We start from the raw sequence: 15,674 nt of genomic DNA on the forward strand, positions 1-15,674 counted from the left end.
CAGTGATGATGAGAAGCAGCAGCCAAGATCAGAGAAGTTACAGCCTCCATGTCAGATCGTGATGTAAATCCCGAGCCATGGGAAATCACAAGATCTGATTTTGGACTTCATGGAATTGCACTGTGGGGAGTCTTGAAAGCCATGTGTCAAATCTAAACTACTTGAAAGTCTGTTGCAAAGGAGGTTTTTCTATTTCCCCAGACATTTGTAATTCACAGTGTGTTGTCTTCTCCCAAATTTTCTTGCAGTCCTGCCCCCCTCCAAGAAAACTCATAGAACCTTGAACTCAGTAACAAATAAACTGATCAGTTCACAGAATTTCCTGAAAGCTTGTCCTTTTCCCTTTAAATTACTGCCATCAGGGTGTTTTGTAACAGCAGGGGTAGATAAGGGACAATGCTCAGCAATAGCTGCATAGCCAAGCAACTTTTAAGAGACTGTATGTCAGAGAAATTAAAGTTTATGAGCTGGTGAGACATCTCCATGGGAAAAATCTAAGCAGCTTGTTACTTGATGTCAGTTTTTTTTCCTCTCTTTCCCAAGGGAGAAGTTAATTAATGTATTAATGCAAGCCTCAATAGTCATATTTGTTTCCAGTGTTCTACCTGTCTCCAGGTTATTATGAGAGTTGCAGCATGTAATACAGCATGAAGGTATTTGACTGGTTGGTTTTAAGATTGTTTAAGAAGTCTGTTGATCTAATCTCTTGTGCAACTTCTGGATGACCCCATGTGTATAAGTGCCGTGGTGGATTTCAAACAGGATTCTGCTTAGTCTTGAAGTGACGTTCACTACCAGAGGAGAATGAATTTCTTCTTCAAGGTTTTTTGTTTCTCTAATGAGCAGGATGGGACTGTGTGTTCTCTGAGCAGTAACATTAAAATTGCCATGAAGTAGAAAAAGAGTGAGCGTTGCTGTTAAATAGCCCAAGGTATTTTTTAATGTTTTTGATTTGTTTTAATTTTTTATAGTGTTATTTTTAATTTTTCTCTTGCATTTCTTTTCCTTCCTCTCACTTAATGGAATAAATGATTTTTCAAGTTTCTATCTCTAGGCTTTTCCTTACTCCCTTGGATGCTTGCTTTTTGCCTTTATCTCTCCATTTCATGAGTGCAGGAAGCTGCTTGACTGAAAATCACTGATGACAAATCTTACCATGTTTTATTTACATTTACTTTGTGGTTATCCTGCAGCTCTTTTTTCTTAGTGACACAACCATAGTTTTTCACCAACAAGTTTTGTGTTCCTCTTCTCCAAAGACAAGGTAGGGCTGTATTCCTCTCCACCCCTAGATACCACCAAAGAGTTGAAGCTCCATAAAAGCAGTGATAAAGTCAGGCCTTTTGGATTCTTGCATTGGCACATGCTTCTGTGGCTGATTGAAAATGAACTTTTTATTTTCACTGCTTTAACCACAGAATCTGAGCAGATGTTCATCAGTTGAAGGCCAGGCATCCAACTTTTTACTGATGAGAAGTTTGTTCTTTCCACTGAGCTAAAGCAGTAAATCAATACACATTGTAAGCAGGGTGAATAGGTTTAGTAACTTCCATAGATACCAGTGTAGACAAGGCACAAATGCTTGTATCTTATGAAATTGCCTTAATTGACAAGATATTTGCTTGTGTGTTGCTTAAAACAATTTGTTGCTAACTTAGGAAATTCTTTCTTGTCTGTGTTTATTTCTGTGACATGGTTTACATGGTGGTTAGAGTGTCAAAACGACTATTTGCGACGTAGTAAAGGGATTTTGGAAATTTTTCTAGTGAACTCCGAAAGAAAAAAAATCATCCAACCTCTGCCAGAAGGTTTCAAAACTGAGTGAGCCTGTTCTTGGCTCTCTCTGCAGCATGCTGCTCTGTGGCTGCATGTACTCAGATGATATATTTGACAGTGAATTAAGTTGTCCTGTTGAGTCATCTTTCTTCCTGTTGTGTGTTCGAGGGAGGCCTCATTTGCCTGGTTTGTAACTTGCTCTCTGGTAGAGCTGTTGGACCTCATGCCCTTGGTACCTGTTGCACTGGCCAGGTGTTCATGGGCATTGGTGAAGTGATTTCAGGGACAGGATTCAAGCCCACATTGGTTTTGTAGTGTGACTCTTTGTCCTTTACCTCCCCTGTGGCGTTGCTTTCTGGGCATGAGCATTCCTGCAGCCTTTGGAGGCAAGGGATCAGGAGCAGTAAATCCAGACTGCCCTGTGTAGTTGGTGCTCCTGTGCAGAACAGCCTCAGGCCTGGGGCAGGACCGAGGGATAGGTCCAGGGTATGGCCACAGTGTGTTGGTTACTTGATCCATGTGGTTCTAAGAGTATCTTGATCCTTGTCCTTTCCCTTGGGGCTGTCCACTACAGCAGATCCCCGGGCTTGAAAAAGCAATGGTGTGGCTGTAAATCCTCAGCTTTCTATCTCTGCTTGAATTACACCCAGACACCTGTAAGGCAAAGCTGCTCATTGAACTTTTGCCTCTACACAATATTAGTACTGAGTTTTCTTCCATAGGTTTGTTCCTTTGCAGAGCTTTTGTTTGGGTGAGAGAAGCAGAGATAACATAGATGACCACCTGGGTGGTGGTGAACCTTCATGGCCTGCACCTGCCTTCCAAGGTTTCTCCTCTCAATGCAATACATTCTATTTTCATCACAACTGCAAGGCTAACTCTCAGTAGGCTCAGCTTCCTTTGCTAATCCAGCAGACTTTATAATGGTTTTTCCCCCCTAACCCTTTCAACCTTTAGCATCTGATTTTTATTTTAAGTGTCAGCATTACTGTCATGAAACACAAATCCAGGATGCTTGTTGAGTAACGGTGAAGCTGTTCTTCGCTGGTTGGTTTATTGTGTGAGGTCAGAAGTTTGCACATTCATCTTGGGGCTAAGTGTGAGCTTCAGAGTTTTGGTTTGTTCCTGACCAGAAGAGAGAGAAATGAGATATGCTGACACCGGGCAGGTCCAGATTTAGAGAAAATTTTCCTCTTGTTTTGCAGTTTCCTTTATTTAGCTATTCTATTAGCTGTTGCCTGTTTCACTGGGGTGTTTAGCAATGTCTTCCAAAGCTGGAGAAGAAGTGGATTTTCTCTGAAGAGCCCTTTCCTTTACCTGTGTCTGCTCTTCAGGCCCGACCGGAAGCGGAGGGACGTGTTCCGAATCGCCAACACCACCTTGGCCACTCGGAACAGGAACGCAACGGGGACCGACCACTTCACCAACGCCTCTGACACGGAGGAGAGCGAGGTGGAATATCCCTTCTTTGAGACCAAGGTGGATGGCAAGGAGAGAACTGTCATCTCCCATCTCCTGCCTTTCACTCTTTACCGCATCGATATTCACAGCTGCAACCACGAGGCCGACACGCTCGGCTGCAGCGCGTCCAACTTCGTGTTTGCCAGGACAATGCCCTCAGGTATGCTCACATGGGGCCAGCTCTGCCTTTACTGGGCACAGATCAAGCCCAAGGGGGACAAGCTCTCCCAAACCACTTAGAATTACACTGGGGTATAGTAAAAAAAATTCCATGCAGTAGGATAAATTGGAGCTGCATAGATTTTTTGTTCCATGTCTTTGACTGGTGTGTTGTGTGTACCGAGAGATGTGTTGGAGTCTATGCTGGGAGCTGGAGAAAGGGACAAGTTGACTGCCAGGATAATTAGGAGAGACTCTGTTTCCCAGCAATAGAAATGAGACCCCCCAGACATACATGGTGGGCTGAAAGGTTTTGTTCCTCAGCTCCCTGTGTGCTGAATAGATCCACGGCAACGTTTCTTTGCTAATGTTTGGTTTTGCTGTGTTCACTCGGAACTGTTTGCAGATGTTGGAGTTTTGCTGGTGGGAATGTTTGCCAAATGTTTCTTCTGTCACAGAACGACCATGCATTTGTCCAGCCTGGGAACAGGAGGAATACTGTGTTTCTTTGTGCCCAATCCCTGGCCTCTAGACTACTTCATTCAGGAAGCATTGAATGCTGTGCTCGTCTTTGGGACTTTTGCAGATTGTACTTCTGAGAAGAATAGGGATGATTTTAGTGTAAGCTCATATGCATCCAGCAATGAGCTTCTGACTCCAGCAGATGTCTGGGGATATTGGATGCAGAATGGTAGCAATTTTGTTTTGTTTCTGAAAGGAAGGGCTATCATAATCCAGATCCAGCTGTGTCAGTAAAAAAACCAAAAAGTATAGCTTATTTCAAGGAAATAAGGAAATCTGTGAGATCAGGGAAAATGAAAGAAGTGTTCCCAGATTTTTAACACATGCCTCTGAAAATCAAAAGGCTAAACAATCCTATTTTCTTCTGTTATCTTTGAGAAAGTGATATTTTTTCAGACTGAAAACACGCTTCACATTCTTGTTAAGTCACATTAAACTATTATTAACTAAATAGGGATAAAGCAGTTCCTGAATTGCTGCTAAGACTGTTTTAAATGGGGATGGCTTTCCTATGACTGTTTTAGGAAAAGGCTGTCAGTGGGGCAGATGTTATATGTTTACAGCTGTTTGCAGCCTTTTGGTGGGAATAGATCCCTGCCCTGTTTTGGTGTTAGGAGGAATTGAGAAGGAAGAATGAGGTGCTGATAGCCAGAGCCCATTCCTGGTGGAGCTGAATGCTCTACACTGATTTTCTGGGAACCAATAGTTCAGACTGAGCTAATCTCCAGTAAGCTCTTGGCCAATGCAGTTTGTTCCCTGGATTTGAATTTGATCATGAACCTTCCATTTTCCTCAACTTTTCCCGAAGTTCCTGTTTCAGTCATAGGTGTTCTTCTCACATCACCTGTAAATATTTTACAGAGGGAGCAGATAACATTCCAGGAACAGTGTCATGGGAAGCAAAAGAGGAAAATACTGTCTACCTGAAGTGGTTGGAGCCTGCAAATCCAAATGGGCTGATCCTGATGTATGAAATCAAATATGGGCAGCACGGAGAGGTGAGGATTTGACATTATTGCTCATAACTCTCAATTTATACACAAAAATGGATCTTTCTTAACATGCCTCTGTGCAGTGCTGCACAAACAGAAATTGTGATTTCAGGCACTTAGCACCTACCAGCATGTCTTTCCTTCATTTCCTTGGAGTTCTTAAATTTCACGTATCTCCTTACGGTGTTCGAAGTAAAACTGATCAGGTGGCGCTTTTAGTTACAAAAATGAGCTTATCCTGCAGCTATATTGCTTTCTTCAGAATGTGAAGATAATAACATGTGCAAATTGCTTTTTTCTTCTAGGAGAAGCGAGAATGTGTTTCCAGACAGGAATACAAGAAGCTTGGAGGAGCTAAACTAACTCACCTGAACCCTGGAAACTACTCTGCCAGAGTTCAGGCCACTTCCTTAGCTGGGAATGGGTCCTGGACTGAGCCCATCTCTTTCTATGTGCAGCCCAAATGTAAGACAAATGTTTACAGGCTGTGTTGAATTGGGGGTTTATTGTCTTTTTAATAATTCCTGATGTTCGTGTGACTGGGCATTTGAGCCTCTTGCCTCTGAACTGTCTTGCTGGTGATTCTTTGGGAACTCTTCTCTGGTCCATTTTTTTGGCAAGTGTAGACAGCAGGAGTGGTATGTGAGAGGTCTGGTCCTTTCCTTGCAGCTTTGGGTTCTGTGAGAGGTACAGGCAGGTGTGGGTGTGGAGAACATCCTGCTGCAGCTTCCTGGGATGTGCAGCTGTGTTGGGAATGTGATGTTAGCTATAACAACATGGAGCTGCTATGTACAAAACCTGTGGCTACAAGGAAAACCTGCTTAAAATTGCAAAATAATTGGAGAAACAAATAGTTTGTGTAGATTTTTGGCTGTCAGGTTGACCTGTTCTGAGTGACATTTGATTAAAAAAAAAGTGTCCTGATGAAAGGGTGATGCTGGTCCTGACAATGGGAGTCATTTATATTTTGAAAGAGCATGACCACAGACACCCTCTTTAAGACATTCTGTGTTTAGTTGTAGAGCAGATACATCCCCAGAAAACTGCAACTCCATCTTTTATCCCTTTTTGGTTTTCTGGTTGCTGACCTTTGAACAATTTGAAGTAAAGAGCAGTGCGTGTATATTCTGAATATAAGCAGCTGCAAGGTGAACAAAAGGTGGAAAAAAAGGTGGATGTGCAAGTGAACAATTGGATATTGTTCACTGAGGAATGCAAGTCCTTTAAGCATAACTTGTGAAAACAAAGCCCAGACAGACACTGTTCTGTATAAAATTAATGCCTTTCAATATCTGCTTTCTTGTTTCACTCATCTGCAGTCAGGGAGGCTTTCAGAGTACATTTTTCCACATCAGACAAGAAAATGAGAACTTTGATTTGTTCCCTGTATGGAAATACACTGAGTGGGTTTTGAATGTTTCTTTGTTAACAGAGCTTTTATAGAAATCCTGATACAATTGTTTTCTTGTTGGTTGCAGCAGCAAACTATGGAAACTTCCTGCACTTGGTAATTGTGCTCCCTATTGCTCTGCTGCTCATCCTTGGGGGATTGCTGATAATGCTCTACGTCTTTAACAAAAAGAGGTGAGTTCCATGTGCTGGTGCTTAAACCTGCAGGAGGGGAATTGTTTATTTTCAAATCTGTGCCCATGGAGCGAGTTAGAAATGAAAAAGAGAAATGACATTCAGAGGAGTCGGGAGGCTGAGGTAGATTGTGCCTCGTTGGTATGGAAAAGGAGATGATTTAGAGTTACCAGCCTCTGGCTGGTGCTGCTGCTGGAGATATGAAGAGGGTTTTTATTGCAGTATCACGTTTCAGTGGGAAGAGGAAGGCTCATGAGAAACATATCAGTGTGGCAATGCTGGCACACACTGGACCTGTATAATCCGAAGATCTGACTGAAATATGGGTCAATATAAATAATGAAAAGTTAGTTCTATTTAGATTAATGTGGTTTTTTTTCAAATTCTAGGGGGTTTTTTAAAGTCATTACATGCACTTAAAAAAAGTATATCCTGGCTAAGAGCTGTCATTGGGACTGTTCTGTTAATTTGGTTTCCTCAGTTTTGTTTTTTGTAACTAGTGATTTATTTTTTTTATCTCATTGAAACACATAACGAGAATTTAATAGCAGTACAAATGTTCAGTCTTGCAACTTTCTAGCTATGGAGGTTTTTTATTACTCTCACATTAATTATGCTCATTGAGTATCCCATGATTTCCAGCTCATTGAGTATCCATGATTTCTAATTCACTGGTAGCACTGCAGACAGTGGTACCAGTTCTGCTCAAGCTCTCCAGAAAGGGCTTCGTCTCTGGTGATTACAGTACCTATTTTGCCTTGCTTAGGCTCTCCTAGCTGAAATTCCTGATAATTTTTCCTTGTTTAAAATGTTGTTCTAACACAAGAATATTTTCTCTATGAGCCTGTCTCCTGCAAAAGCTCTCAAAGTGCATTTATTACATCTTATTCTGAAAATCACCCCAGTAAAAGTGGCATGTGTGGCATTGTGTGGTTTTAAAATAAAATATTAGAAACACTTAGGAAACTTAGGAAATAGTTGAATGGAATCCCCCACTAAAAAGAGTCTTGTCTTTTGCTAAAAAACTTCACTCCCACAGCAGAGCTGATGATGGTAAAGTGCATTCTCAGCCACGGGTCTCCTGGTTGTATAAAAATATAGCTGCCTTTCTTAAAAAAAGTTTACCCAGCAGCTAAAAGTACCTTGTGTTTACATTTTCCTGGCACTGATTTGGTGTAGAGAAGACTCCAGAATTCCTGGGAAGCTATTCTGGACTGCGTTCCCATTGATTATGGAGTAGATAAGATCTCAGTTTGTCCCCTTTGAAAAACTCCACATGCGGTAAATAATATTCTGTGGTTGAGCAAGCAGTGGAAAAGCTGTGGGAGAGATGGTCTGAAATATACTCAGATTGAAAGATAAAAGAAATAAACCCCAATATTTCTACAGGAACAGTGACAGACTGGGCAATGGAGTACTTTATGCTTCTGTGAACCCTGAGTACTTCAGTGCCTCAGATGGTGAGTGTGACCTTAACTTGTGATGCTTTTACTGTCCTATGTTCTGTTGGTAGATGACTTTGGAAGGCATGAAACTCTAAAAGATGTGCTGTAAAGCCACTTTCCCTATCTTATTAGGACTATGCTGGAATCCAGAATTGCTAATATGCAAATTGCACTTGTCTGTTGAAACTGGGGAGTTTTTGAATTGTTTTCCTGTAATTTTATCCACCTGAGGCATGAAATTTGTATTCCCTAGCTTCACTTTCACATTATCACCTACTCTTCCAGTGATGTTTTGACTGGACTGAAGGAAGAATGAATGAATTTGTGGTCTTTCATGTTTGCCCTTGTAAGCTCAATTTTGCCCTATTGAAACAAACTCATGACTTGAAGAAATCACAACATCAGACAAATGTCCTTGAGACCTCAGTTTTTCTGTTCATGGTTTAGTTTGGTGTTGCTGTTACAGATTTCTTGCTGGAATAGTGTTTCCAAAGGCCCCCAGGAGACCAATGGCTTTACCCAGAGTGGCAGCAGACTATTTTACTGTTATTTTTTTATAGCAACACCATTAGGGTTAAAGGTCTGTCACTGTTCATGCTACAATCCTCTGTTTTCATCCTGTCCTTTCACCTAAGCAGAGCATGTGACACAACTGTCCCCTCCTTTGGTGAGTGATAGGCAGCAGCATCAGTGAGTACTTGGATGTCTTCTTGCCTGAGGCAGTCCTGCCTCCTGGCAGTCACCTTCTGAGAGCTCTCTTCTACCTCACATCAAAGACCTGTAGCAGCAGCAGCAAGTTCTGCCTTTGCTGGTGCAACGGTGTCTGTGCAAGGGATCAGAATAATGCCATGCAAAGAATTGCTGGATCAGAGTCTGCTCCCCTCCAGCCATAAAATCAGTGTTAATAGAGAATACAGCAGACACTAAACTGATACAGATGATCAAGTATGTTTGATGCTGTCTGGGAGAATTAGGAGAGCAAGGATTCCAAGAAAAGATTTAACCCAAAGCATTGATTTGAGCCTCTTCCCACACGGGTTTTGTGCTTTGAGGTTCCTTGTTTCTATCTCAGTATGTCAGTACCATAGTGAGGCCGCTTCAGGTCCACCTTTCTTTCAGATTTATTTGTATGCCATCATCCCCCTGTGTCAGTATGGGACAGACCCTGGCCTGATGGCACATGTGGTGCAAGGTCTCAGCATTCTGTGTGGGGTTGGAGCAGCAGAACTGGTGGGGCAGTTGCTGTTGTGGAGCAGGGAGTGCTCCCAGCACGGGCAGCAGTGGAACATCAGGGCCTGTTCTCTCTCCCCTCAGTGTACGTTCCAGACGAGTGGGAGGTGCCCCGGGAGAAGATCACCATGTGTCGGGAGCTTGGGCAAGGCTCCTTTGGAATGGTGTATGAGGGAATAGCCAAGGGAGTGGTGAAGGATGAGCCAGAGACCAGGGTGGCCATCAAGACGGTCAATGAGTCTGCGAGCATGCGTGAGAGGATCGAGTTCCTGAACGAGGCCTCGGTGATGAAGGAGTTCAACTGTCACCATGTGGTGAGTGCTGAGGATGTGACGAGGCTGTGACTCATCCAGCCCTGGTGCTCATTGACACGAGGCTGTTCTGGGCATGTCTGCCCTGCCTGAAGTGAGAAATTGAGATTTTAACTTCAACTCTGCACAGCTTTGTAGTACTATTGTGAAACCCCAGTCAGAGACTGGAACCAAATCTACATTCAGACCTTTCCCACAGGGCTACATATCAACATGAATAAATGATAATTAGCTGTACTTGCATACTTGTACTGAACATTTGTTTTTCCTCTGCCAGGTTCGGCTGCTTGGTGTTGTTTCTCAGGGCCAGCCTACACTGGTTATCATGGAGCTGATGACACGTGGGGACCTCAAAAGTTACCTGAGATCATTGAGGCCAGACACAGAGGTGAGTCATGAGTTGCTGGAGGTTTATTTCTTCAGTTTGAATCATCTTGAACAAGACAGCCTCACGTTGGAAGCAGCAGGCAATTAGCCTTTCCTGCCCTTCTCCTTCAGTCTAAGGACAAAACATGAGCTGTTGTGTGATCTCCAGCAGCTCTTTCATGAGGCAGCCCAGAGTGCCACATGGAATAGGTCCCTGCTTGTGTCACTGAGTCCTCTTTCCCAGATTTGCATTAGATCTCTTGTCTGATACACTTTCTCATCAAGATGTTACAGAAATTGGCTGGTTTAAGAACACGTGTAAGGATAATTGTTTCATGTTGTGTGTCCTGCCCATTGCCCCTGCTGGAAAGTAAATATCTGTTATCTTAGCTCCTGTGCAAAAACTCTCATGCATAGGCCATCAGTCTAACAGCTAAAATTGTCACATATGATAGAACGTCTGAAGGACAAAGATGACACACAGGTCACTTGCCCCTGAGTCACTGCAGCCTATGTAGAAAATGAGCTCAGCAGCTTTTGCCCTTGATCTAGAAATTCCAGTGTGGATAAATTAAAGGGACAGAACTGAGGACAGTATGTGCACAAGAGGATGGATGTGGTCTGTTAATTGTTTGATCTTCATCTTGCTCAGAACAACCCTGGGCAGGCACCCCCGACCCTGAAGAAGATGATCCAGATGGCGGGAGAGATCGCTGACGGCATGGCCTATCTCAACGCCAACAAGTTCGTGCACAGGGACCTCGCCGCCAGGAACTGCATGGTGGCCGAGGACTTCACAGTCAAAATTGGAGGTGGGCTGTCCTGACCCTTGCACAGGTCATAGAATCATCCTGGAAACTCAGTATCCTAGAAGGCTTTCTATTTATTCATTAATTTATTTTTAAAGCTGAGCTCTAGTTTGAATATCTGCAGAATGAAATAGGTTGCTTGTGAAGACTTGCTGTGATTTAAGACCTGTGAGCAGTTAACACTGAGCTGAAACCTCTGGAATACCTCTGCTTGCTGTTGGTCCAGTGAGGCAACAGTACAGCATGTGGGTTTAAAAAGAGCTGCTGAGGAAGTGATGTAGATTCAGGTAGTGCAGACATTTGGGTAGATGATGTAGTTATCACTGGTGTATCATTCATGTTTCTGTCAATGCACAGAAATAATTCTACCTCCTGTTTATTGATTCAAGAATGAGAATTTTAGGATTATTTTAAATCATATCTGAGTTGGAAGAGGAATGACTTCAGCTGGGTGCTTTCCAGTCTAAACTGGAGTTCTGCTTCCCAGACAGCTGAATGGCTTTTCTTCTGCTCTGCTGTTAGATCACCAATTTTTTTTTTCCTTTCACCATCCCTCCAAAATAGTGTCAGATGAGTTTTTTCAGTCTTGTCTCCAGAGAGAGTGATTTTAAGCTGTTGGCTGTTTTTGAGTTGTGCATATTAAAATAACGTGTATAGCAACAGCCTTCTGCTGTAGGAAACTAATTCTTTTTCTCTGAGCTTAACTCAGCTATTTTGATAATTTGTGTAAGTAATCCTGTCATTTGGGAGAAAGAAAAAATGATTTCATTTTGAGTCAGTTAATTAGGAAATAAGATCTTTTGGGGATTTTGTGTATTTTCTGCAGGTTTGTGGGAAGTCAGCCTAAATCCTTCCCATTCCAGTTTTCTCCTCCTGCCCCCATCAGCTTGTTTTACAATTCTGTAAACTGAAGATATGGTGCATTTCTTCCCTTTAACATGTTCATGGTTACCCCAAAAGCATTTTGTAAATGTGCTGCACTGCTCTTGTTTATGTAGCAGCATTGAAAATCCCTTCATGCAGAAACAGTTCAGGAGCATCTTGGCTGGAACACGCCAACTCAGACTGTTCAGATCTCAGAGGAAGAGCTTTATGCCACACTACCCTGTGCTCACTGCATGTCTGTTTCTTATTTGCATTACATTTTGAAAGAATCTTCCATTCAGCCGGGATAAAGTCACCCTGGTGTGTGGGAGTGATGGAAGAGCTGCACAGATGGGCTTTTTAGTCATAATCGCCGAGGGTGCCGGTGTCCCTGGTACGCCTGGTTGGTCACTCACCACTGACTGGTGATAACTGAGGGAGCTGGGGGAGTTCTGTACACATTTCCTAGGGGGAAAAAAAGGGGGCAATTACAGGTCTGTGTTGGTAAAATGGATTTTGCCCTGTGTGTCTTCAGACAGCATTTAATACCAGTCAGAGGACTGCTGACCTCTAATTTATTAACATTTTGGTTGGTGTCTGAGAGCACAGTAACTGGTTTCAATGGGCAAGTGTGAGACCCAGCAGTTCTGTCTCAGGCTGATTGTAGAGAAAAAAACACTGGAATAAATCTGGGTTACAGTCAGGGGGATGAACATTTTTAGATCCAAGTCTTGCAAATGCTTATGAATTTACAGCTAAGCATGGATATAAACCGGAAGTATGTCTTTAATATTTGGGTGTGTTGATCACAAATGAACAGCATAATCCTCTGTAGCACTTGAAATGGAATATTGTACAGAAGCTGCGAATTTCCTTTGGAAATAGGAAAAAGAAAACAAAGAGAAGTATTTCCGTCAGCATGTGAGATTGTTCGATTAAACAGAATAGTTGTGAGTACTAAAGGAGCTCCTTGCTCCTTAAAAAAAAGAAAATCACTGAGTTTGGGGAACAACTAGTAAATTATTTGACCTTCAGAAGATTCATCTTACTGCAAAGCTTGAGCATAAATGCTGGAACTTTTCATATTCCTATATTTAAACCATTCAGACTCGTCACCCCTGATGTCAGTGGCACAGTCTGTTGGTGTTGGGAGGGAAGGTCACCAGCCCCGAGGCAGCAGCTGAAGTGTCTGCAAAGTCAAGTGTCGTGGGAGCACAGCACAGATTCCTCACATCCAAGTGTGATTCTCTGCCTTGTAGGAAGGGGAAATGTTTGTCATTTTCTCACACAAACTCAGAGTATTTCTACCTTCTAGATTTTGGCATGACGAGAGATATCTACGAGACAGATTATTACCGGAAAGGAGGGAAGGGTTTGCTGCCTGTCCGCTGGATGTCCCCGGAGTCGCTGAAAGATGGAGTCTTCACAACACACTCCGATGTCTGGTAACAAAAAAAGGGCTCTGAAAAATGGCTTTAACCTCCTTCTTTCTAGCCTCTCTTCTTGTTTTAGTAGACTTAACTAAGTACTGCTTCTCCTGTCTGTTCAAAGGTAACTGGCTTCTTCCATGAGTTCATGTTTCAGCAAGAACTCATGAGGTTAAATTTTGCTCTCAGGGAGAGCAGAATTAAATGGATTTCTAAAACTGGAGGTGGCAGTATGTTTCCCGCTGTTCGTTGTAAAATCAGTTGTGCAGTGAAAGACATTACCTTCACCTGGAAGAGCAAGTTGTCATTTTTTCCTCCTTCAGGAAAAGCATTTAAAGTTGCCAAGAATATAGAAAGGTTCCTAGTGCTGACCTGCTTTTCCATCAAAACCTTCTGTGTAAATAACATCACTTTCCCCCAGATGGGTTGTGTACACTCACAGGCTTTTTGGGGGAGTTGTCCCTTGTGCATATCCCTCTCCATTTGGAGCTTTGTTTGCTTGTTTTATATACTGCAAGATGCAGAAATAGGGTTTTCTTTCAAAGGACACTGCATGCTTGCTGTATCTGTGCAGTTATTAATAGAGGCGTGTACTTAGGAGAATTAATCCCCTGGAACCATTTCCCACACACCCCCCAGCTTTTGGAGATAGGTAGGGAGGACTTGGCAGAGGATGGTTGTGTACTGGCAAAACCTCTCCTGTCTTTTATTCCTAACAAGATGTTTTTACTGCTGATCTGTTACAGAATTGGCAGCTGATTGCCTCCAAATGTCTAGAAGTCAGTAGGAATGATGTTTTCGGAGTAAACTGCATTTTCCTTGAGCAGCTTGAGGAGTTTGGAGTCAGCACCAGCTCTGAACGAAAAGTTCCTAAGAGGAATTAAAGTGAAAGAGCAAAGCACCAGAATGATGCTTAAATTTTATTTTACATATGGCTAGTAACTTTCTTTTGAATCCAGTAACCCTCAGACTTGGAAGCAGATGAAAACAACCACATTGAGTCGAAGGGAAGCCCCGTATCAGCCATTTATCTGATGGAACAGTACAGGCATGCTTTTGGCAGTCCCCCCAGTAAAAGAATTTTGGGACTTGTAATGGCTTCACAAAGCAGGCAGAAATTTGGACTATATCACTAGAAAATCCCCAGATGTAGGACTGACCAAGCCTGGGGTGAGGAGTTGGCAGAGCTGCCTGTTCTTGCCACACAACAGGAATTTTCATGTCCAGCCATTGTCTTCAAAGGGTTCAGAGCAGCTCAGGGTGAGCAGTGGGGACGTCCCATTTGTGTTCTACTCATGCTTTCTTTTAGCCTGCGACTCTTAAGTGATGTTATTCTTTAAATATAACTCAGATTCCAAACAAAAACCCCTAGGTGTGACGCCAAATAAGGTGTCAGATGTAAATTAGTGCTGTAGTGGTTACAGGAAGTGCATGTGTGTTTCCCTAACAAGGAAGAGAGGAGGTTTAGATTGAATATTGGGAGGGATTTCTTCCCTGTGAGAGTGGTGAAGCCCTGGCACAGAGAAAGCTTCAGAGAAGCTGTGGCTGCTCCATCCCTGGAAGGTCCAAGGCCAGATTGGATGGAGCAACCTGGGATAGGAGAAGGTATCCCTGCCCATGGCAGGAGGTGGAACAAGATGGGCTTTAAGGCCCCTTCCAGCCCAAACCATCCTGGGATTTCATGGTTAGGCATTTGTTGGTTGCTCAGTCCAAAGCAGGATTGTGCAAACAGTATTGCAGTTCATTGGTGGGACAATCTGAGTGAATATCCTGGCGTGGAAAGTAGTTTAGTGATTACAGGATTGGAAAGCTGAAGAGGAGGAGCAGTAAAATCTTGACAGATTTTTACTTGTAAGCATAGAGAGGAAAAAAAGTGTTTTATGAAGAGGAGGCTCACAGTACTCATGGGTATTTCAGAGAGTTTCTCCTTGGGATGATTTGGCATCTTAATTGTTGGAAGTGATTTACTCTTGAAATTTGGTTCACAGGGGTGTACTTGTCTGGAGGCACAAAAAAACGGGCTCAACATGAGAAATTTGCTGTTTGTTTAGAACATGTATCCACAGCTACAGAGAAATTTCAATCTAAATTCCAAATGTAGTGGAACTTGACTTAACACTATCATGAAATACTATTTCTATGTCATGAAATACTATAGACTAATGTCTATTTCCTTGATCTGCTTATGGCTAAAAGGATCATTCTTTCTCAGTGACTTTCACACCAGGCACTATACACTGGAGGTCTCTTCATGGCTGGAAAAATTCCCTGAATCCTTTTATTGGTCCAGATTTGAAGTTACTCAGTGTAAACTGTGGAACTTGGCTGTTTTGGGGGACATTTATTTGCATCAAACAGTAAACAAAAGGTTGAGATTGTTTTTTCCTGTCCTTCTGGGCAGATATTGTGACATGTAGTCCCATGTTCTTCGAGATCAGTTTTAGAAGCCAAGATGTCAAAAAGACAAAACCCTGTTGAGTGTTTGGAGTCCAGGATTTATAAGCTGTAAGGTGAAATGGCAACTGCAGGAAGGAAGAGTGTCTGGAGGTTTGAAGGGTGGAGCTTTATTTTAGCAACTCATTCTTTTATTGCTTTTCAGGCTGAAGAATGAGGTAATTAGACAGGGCTGTTTTTGTTGTAGTTAGGGAAGGGAGGACATTTTAAAATTAATGGAATACTGTTCACGGTGAGGGTGGATTTCTATAAATAAATCCTCAGCATCTTGCAT

The 15,674-nt window shown here is 42.6% G+C and overlaps 1 protein-coding gene across 2 annotated transcripts in view; it reads left to right on the top strand.

Annotated features, from left to right (window-relative positions):
• The window catches only part of IGF1R (insulin like growth factor 1 receptor), a 166,983-nt gene that overhangs the window by 143,626 nt on the left and 7,683 nt on the right, over window positions 1-15,674 (top strand). The window contains exons 11-19 of one of the 2 annotated variants that reach the window (XM_058846798.1): window positions 3,111-3,397; window positions 4,780-4,916; window positions 5,216-5,375; window positions 6,389-6,494; window positions 7,884-7,954; window positions 9,254-9,483; window positions 9,758-9,868; window positions 10,499-10,658; window positions 12,835-12,964. In XM_058846798.1, coding sequence (XP_058702781.1) covers window positions 3,111-3,397; window positions 4,780-4,916; window positions 5,216-5,375; window positions 6,389-6,494; window positions 7,884-7,954; window positions 9,254-9,483; window positions 9,758-9,868; window positions 10,499-10,658; window positions 12,835-12,964 — 1,392 coding nt within the window. The remainder of the gene's footprint in view (window positions 1-3,110; window positions 3,398-4,779; window positions 4,917-5,215; window positions 5,376-6,388; window positions 6,495-7,883; window positions 7,955-9,253; window positions 9,484-9,757; window positions 9,869-10,498; window positions 10,659-12,834; window positions 12,965-15,674) is intronic. The other variant, XM_058846799.1, reaches the window with a different exon arrangement.

The sequence above is a fragment of the Poecile atricapillus genome, chromosome 11 (assembly GCF_030490865.1).
Source record: "Poecile atricapillus isolate bPoeAtr1 chromosome 11, bPoeAtr1.hap1, whole genome shotgun sequence".
NCBI lineage: Eukaryota > Metazoa > Chordata > Aves > Passeriformes > Paridae > Poecile > Poecile atricapillus.